The following is a 6,000-nucleotide window of genomic DNA, read 5'->3' on the forward strand; positions in this document are numbered from 1 at the left end:
TTATTGTCTTATGGTTTTATGATTGCTTTATGGAGTTTCAGTTTAAACGTGCCACCAGTTGTGTGGTGGTCTTTGACTGATATGCTTGTATCATGTTTTGCTTTTGTGAATCCAATACATGTTGAATCAATGCTTCAGAGTCCCATCTATTAAAGACATTGCAGCATTCAATTTGTGCTTGTTTTATGTAGTTTTGGATACAGTCATAAGATGGCAAGTACAAGCAACATTAAAGTTGTAGAGAGATTTTGCTGGGAATGATTGTTGAAGATAGGAAAAAGATATATTCACAGATCATCTGAGAAGGCAATAGCATTAGCCCATGGATGAAAATGGGATTATAAAATGAAAATAGTCATTTACCACCATAGTTTTTAGTCTGACTGTAGGGTGTCTCTGTTCTGCTAAATAGCTCTCGACTTGCACTCATCTCGGTAGTTTGTTAGTAAAGACACTGTTACTTCCTAAAAACATTTGCTCATTCCCATTTCTGATTATTGGCCGCAACCTTTCATTACTTAGCTATTTGGGTCGTTTGGCGTTGCAGTTGACTCCCAAAACTCCTTTCGGTTCCAAAAATGGAACCAACTGCGATCTATAGTTTGGGGAGGAAAGAACCGAATACCCATTCCTATTTTGAAACATGACAAAATTATCCCTCTATTAATTTTCACCTATTTTTGTATTCTCTTTCAAATGTACGTCATTACATTTTTTATGTATGGTTATACTGTGGAATATAACTATTTTTAACTTGAAGTAAATTATTTTTTTTAAATTTTAAAAATTATATTTTTTGTAAGATGTTACTTCAAATTTCAAGTAGTGAAAGTGCAAAAATGAAAACTAACTTCATCGTTGCGAATGTGGTAACCTGAATCTTTTGGTCACTTTATTTTAATTTTTTTTTATTTTGATTATTTAATCATTAAAAATTTATAATGCCTACAGAATCTTTCGTCTATTTGTTTTTTAAGGAAAGAAAAAACAAGTGTCAACCCCTAAAAATTGTTAGCACCTAATTTATTTATAAAAATTAATAATAATTAATGAAAATCATCAAATATAAATTTGCAGTAAAAAATGATAGATTTTATGAATTATATGGTTAATACTTTTTATTAATTAACATTAGTTAATAAAACTTATGCGTAATTTGTGATGTCATCTATAATCATGATACGGATATTTGAGCAAATTTTATATGAAATAGTTATGTGTCACATTGATTATATCTTAATATACAATTCTATCTTAATATATAATCACTTTTTTATTTGAAGAAGAAAAAAAATTCGAACTCGTTAAACAATTCCATGATAATGTTCCAAATACATAAACTGTTAATCACCTTAATCCTTATCCTTTGCTATGAAATTTGGGTTTTATCATTAGTTTTAAACCTCTTCATGCCTTTGCTAGTAGTATTTTCATTTGATGCAGATAATGAGGTCGGTACTTCAAGAATATAGGGTATTTTCATTTGATAATGAGGTCAGTAGTTTTCTTAAGAACAGAAACCATGCTTCTAGCTCATCATCATGCTGTGGGCAAAAGTCTGAGCAAGAGAATGAGGCTGAAAATTGATTCCGCAGAAGATAATAAGGCATTAATTGTTTGATTTTAGGTTATTTAAAACATTGACTAAAGAAGGTGAGACTGCAAGCCCATGGCTTTACCACGAAAACATTACTAAATACTACTGTTACTGCCCCTACGATAGGATTTGACAAAATGTTGCTCCTAAATTCTGACTGATTATTTGACCTACACCTAGTATACTGTATACCCAACCTTTTCTTTTCTCAAATTCGTTATTCTATAGTCTGTCTGCAACTCCATGGAGGGAAGTGAAGTGTTTTTCCTATTTATTTGTTTGGTGGCTTCCATGACTGAAAACATTATTAAAATTAGGCGACATCTCATAACTTTTGACCACTGGTCGCCTCCTCAAACTTTTACTTGATCAATTCCACTTTTCTCAGAACTTTTATTTGATCAATTTCAGAGAAAATCTCTGACTAAAAAATCATCTTTACAATACTTTTTTTCATAATTTGTTAATATTTTACATTACTAGTGCTCTACTTTGACTACTATGACAACTTCTTCAACAAACGATTAAAATAACAGTAGGATGGACCAGGTAGCTTTTGAGTTCCCAATGTGGCCTTTGCAAGCCTATAAAAGCCTCAAAGTTCAGTTGCTGGAAACACACACTAAACACAAAAACAATTCAGTTCTCGAGAAGATGGATTGCCAATATCTACTGGGAGCAATTCTGGCTTCTGTTTTGGGTCTTCTCTTGCTGTACAAGAAAATTCAGAAGCAGACATTTTCAATGAGCTCTGATAATGGATTACCCCGAGACTCAGAGATAGGTAGGAGTGCAGATATAATCATCGTTGGGGCAGGGGTTGCTGGTTCTGCTCTTGCTTACACTCTTGGGAAGGTGACAACTCTCTCCCTCTCTAACAATCTGTGCCATTCTCTTTCCTTTCTTTATCTCATTTTTGAAGAGTTCCCAAATGTTCTTAAAAGTATTTTTGTTGCTCTTTCACTTGAGAATTCTGATGAGCATGTTTCTACTGCATGCTGAAGGATGGACGCCAAGTGAAAGTGATTGAGAGAGACTTGACTGAACCTGATAGAATTGTTGGAGAACTTCTACAACCTGGAGGTTACCTTAAATTGATGGAGTTGGGGCTTGAGGGTAAGCATAAAGGGTTTATCTTGTACAACTTATGAAATTGCATATATTGTTAAGGAAATTATTATGCACTCTTATTTTTATATAAATAGCAGTAATTAATCATTGAAGTAGGCACTATGATTATAGTAACATGTGATGTGAGCTGTACGTATGTGGTTGCAGAATGTGTGAATGGGATTGATGCTCAGCGCGTGTTTGGATATGCTCTGTTTAAGGATGGGAAAAGCACTAAACTATCATATCCCTTGCAACATTTCGAATCAGATGTTGCCGGGAGAAGCTTCCATAATGGACGTTTCATTCAAAGAATGAGAGAAAAAGCATCAACCCTTCCCAAGTATCATCTCTGATCTCCTAAAATTTAGCCAAGTTAAAAGTAATTTATAATACCAATTCCTTACTAATTTGCATTGTCGATCAAATTTGTGTTTACGGTGTGAAACTAGAACAAGGAACTGTCACATCTCTAATTACTGAGAAGGGAACTGTTAAAGGGGTGCAGTACAAAACCAAGAATGGTCAAGAGCTGATAGCTAAAGCTCCCCTCACAATCGTATGTGATGGATGCTTCTCAAATTTGAGACGCTCTCTCTGCAATCCACAGGTGAAAACGATAAGTAAATAATTTTTATTCAATTAGTGAATCTGTCATGAAGTTAATCAACTGTTATTTTATGTCACACTCTTTTATTTGAAATATAGGATCATACATGTGACAAATTTCTTCGAGATATTGTCTTCCATTTTTCCATTCAAGTGTTCCTTCTCCCTAGATTGTGCAGTAGTTTTTAGTGTTTGTATTTATATAGCAAGTATTTCTGCAGGTTGACATCCCTCCTTGTTTTGTTGCTTTGGTCCTGGAGAACTGTCAGCTTCCATATGCAAATCATGGACACGTTATTTTGGCAGATCCTTCTCCAATCCTGTTTTATCCTATTAGTAGCACAGAGGTTCGTTGTCTGGTTGATGTACCTGGACAAAAGGTTCCCTCAGTCTCTAATGGCGAAATGTCCCATTTCTTGAAAACTGAGGTGGCTCCTCAGGTATATATGTCTTCTTGCTCGACCATTTTGCTAGTTAATAATTTAACATGCACGGTTGCTTTAGTCTCTTGCTCTTGCCTTTTGTTGATTAAGTGAACCATATGAAATTCAAAAAAAAAAAAAAAGGAAGAAAAATCTATATGTGCTAGATCATTTTGATTATCTGTTGATGATTGTGGCAATGATCTGATGAACACCAAACACTTAAGTTTAATAGTGTTGATTTGAGTTTTCAATTTATCTTTCTACATTAGCATTTCCATCTAAGTTTCACTTGAGGACTAATAAAAGAACACTGGTGTGCATGCACAGATCCCCTCTGAGCTATACAATACTTTCATATCTGCAATCAATAAGGGAAACATAAGAACGATGCCTAACAGAAGCATGCCTGCTTCTCCCTATCCAACTCCGGGTGCACTGTTGATGGGAGATGCATTTAACATGAGGCATCCTTTGACCGGTGGAGGAATGACTGTGGCACTCTCTGATATCGTCGTTTTAAGAGACCTCCTTAGACCTCTGCGCGATCTAAATGATGCATCTGCCTTGTGCAAGTATCTGGAATCCTTCTACACTCTACGTAAGGTAAGCAAAACATAACTATGTATCTTACATATATTCCTGCACTCTATCTTACAGTAGGAAATAAAGTGTCAAAGCTAAGTAGCAGCAAAAATTAGTATTATACAACTGATAATTATGGAATCAAACAATGTGTGGACTTTATATTTCAGCCAACAGCATCTACCATATATACACTAGCCGGTGCCCTCTATAAGGTGTTTAGCGGATCATCTGACCCAGCAAGGAGAGAAATGCGCAAAGCATGCTTCGATTATTTAAGTCTTGGCGGTGTTTTTTCAAATGGACCAATAGCTTTACTCTCTGGAATGAATCCTCGGCCATTGAACCTGATCCTACACTTCTTCGCTGTGGCTGTATATGGCTTTGGGCGCTTACTGCTTCCATTTCCTTCATTTAAACGCCTTCTACTTGGTGCTAGATTAATTTCGGCTGGTATCTTCATTGCTTAGTCTATTATCTTCTACATTGTGGACTATTCAAGGAAATCTAACAGGAATTATTGATGTTTCACATAATTCAGGGAGCATCAAGCATCATTTTCCCTATACTCAAGGCTGAAGGAGTTAGACAGGTGTTCTTCCCTGTAACCATACCAGCTACTTACAGAGTTCCTCCGGTTAATCTATGAGAACAGGAAACACAAGCAAAATTTCATTTTAGAACCCGTAAATTCTTTTATACGAGTTAATTTTTAAAATTTTTATTTGTAGCATACCATCTCTTGTCAAAAAGGAAGAGAGAGATGAGGATCCGTAACGGGGACCGAAAAAATCCTGTTCAATTTCACTGCTAGTTCTAGATTTGTAGGATTTAAAGCTGTTGAGTAGCTTCTAAATTTCATAGTAAATGGAGTTAATTTTCAGTATATGACTTGTACTGGCTTCACTGGTGATGTGAATTTGATTGCATAATTATGTACGTTGGGATGGAGAGAAGAGGAGCCGAGCCACCATTATTTTTGTTGCCCCACGGCAGTTATGAATACTTGGATAAAGCAATCGAAAAACAAAATTATTGTGGTCATGTCAGCAGGCCCGGCCCTTGGGTAAAGCCACCCAAGCAAGGGCTTTAGACCCCTAATTTAGAAAAGGTCCCAAATTTGAAATTTTTTTATAATTTTATAATATAATTAATTATATTAAAAATATATAAAAATTAAAAATATATAAAAATAATTAATAATTAATAAAATTATTTATTTTCTCACTTTTTAATTATGTGGTTAATAAATTTTAATTTTTTATCAATAATTAATTTCTAGAATGCTATTAATTCTCAATTATTTTTCTTATTTCCAATCAACTAACAGTCATATATATTTAATTATTTTCAACAGTTTTTTTTTTACTTATTTCTCCTATTTTCAATTAACATATTTAATAAATTTCAACAACTATTTTTTCCTTTTATATAAAATTAATTGTTTTTTTTCAATATATAATATCTATTTTGACATTTTTTTTCTCATTTACTCTTTCTTCTTTCTTTGTTTTTACTTCAATTTTCCTTCAAAGAATAAATAAGAAAGTATTCAACAATTAAGTACTATTATTCTAATATTTACAGATTTTTTATTTTAATTTAGAGTTTATATCATATTATTATATTATTTTTATTTTATGTGATAGTTTTTTTTTTTATAATTGGGAAAAAGGG

General features: G+C 33.5%; 1 protein-coding gene across 1 annotated transcript; it reads left to right on the forward strand.

Annotated features, from left to right (window-relative positions):
- On the forward strand, window positions 2,154–4,793 carry LOC18611834 (squalene monooxygenase). The gene is made up of 7 exons (XM_018117048.1): window positions 2,154–2,452; window positions 2,602–2,713; window positions 2,876–3,050; window positions 3,416–3,425; window positions 3,538–3,756; window positions 4,069–4,344; window positions 4,494–4,793. The coding sequence occupies exons 1-7, from the start codon at window positions 2,165–2,167 to the stop codon at window positions 4,791–4,793; spliced, it is 1,380 nt and encodes a 459-aa protein (XP_017972537.1). The 5' UTR covers window positions 2,154–2,164.

This window comes from Theobroma cacao, chromosome 1, assembly GCF_000208745.1.
Source record: "Theobroma cacao cultivar B97-61/B2 chromosome 1, Criollo_cocoa_genome_V2, whole genome shotgun sequence".
In the NCBI taxonomy this organism is placed as follows: domain Eukaryota; kingdom Viridiplantae; phylum Streptophyta; class Magnoliopsida; order Malvales; family Malvaceae; genus Theobroma; species Theobroma cacao.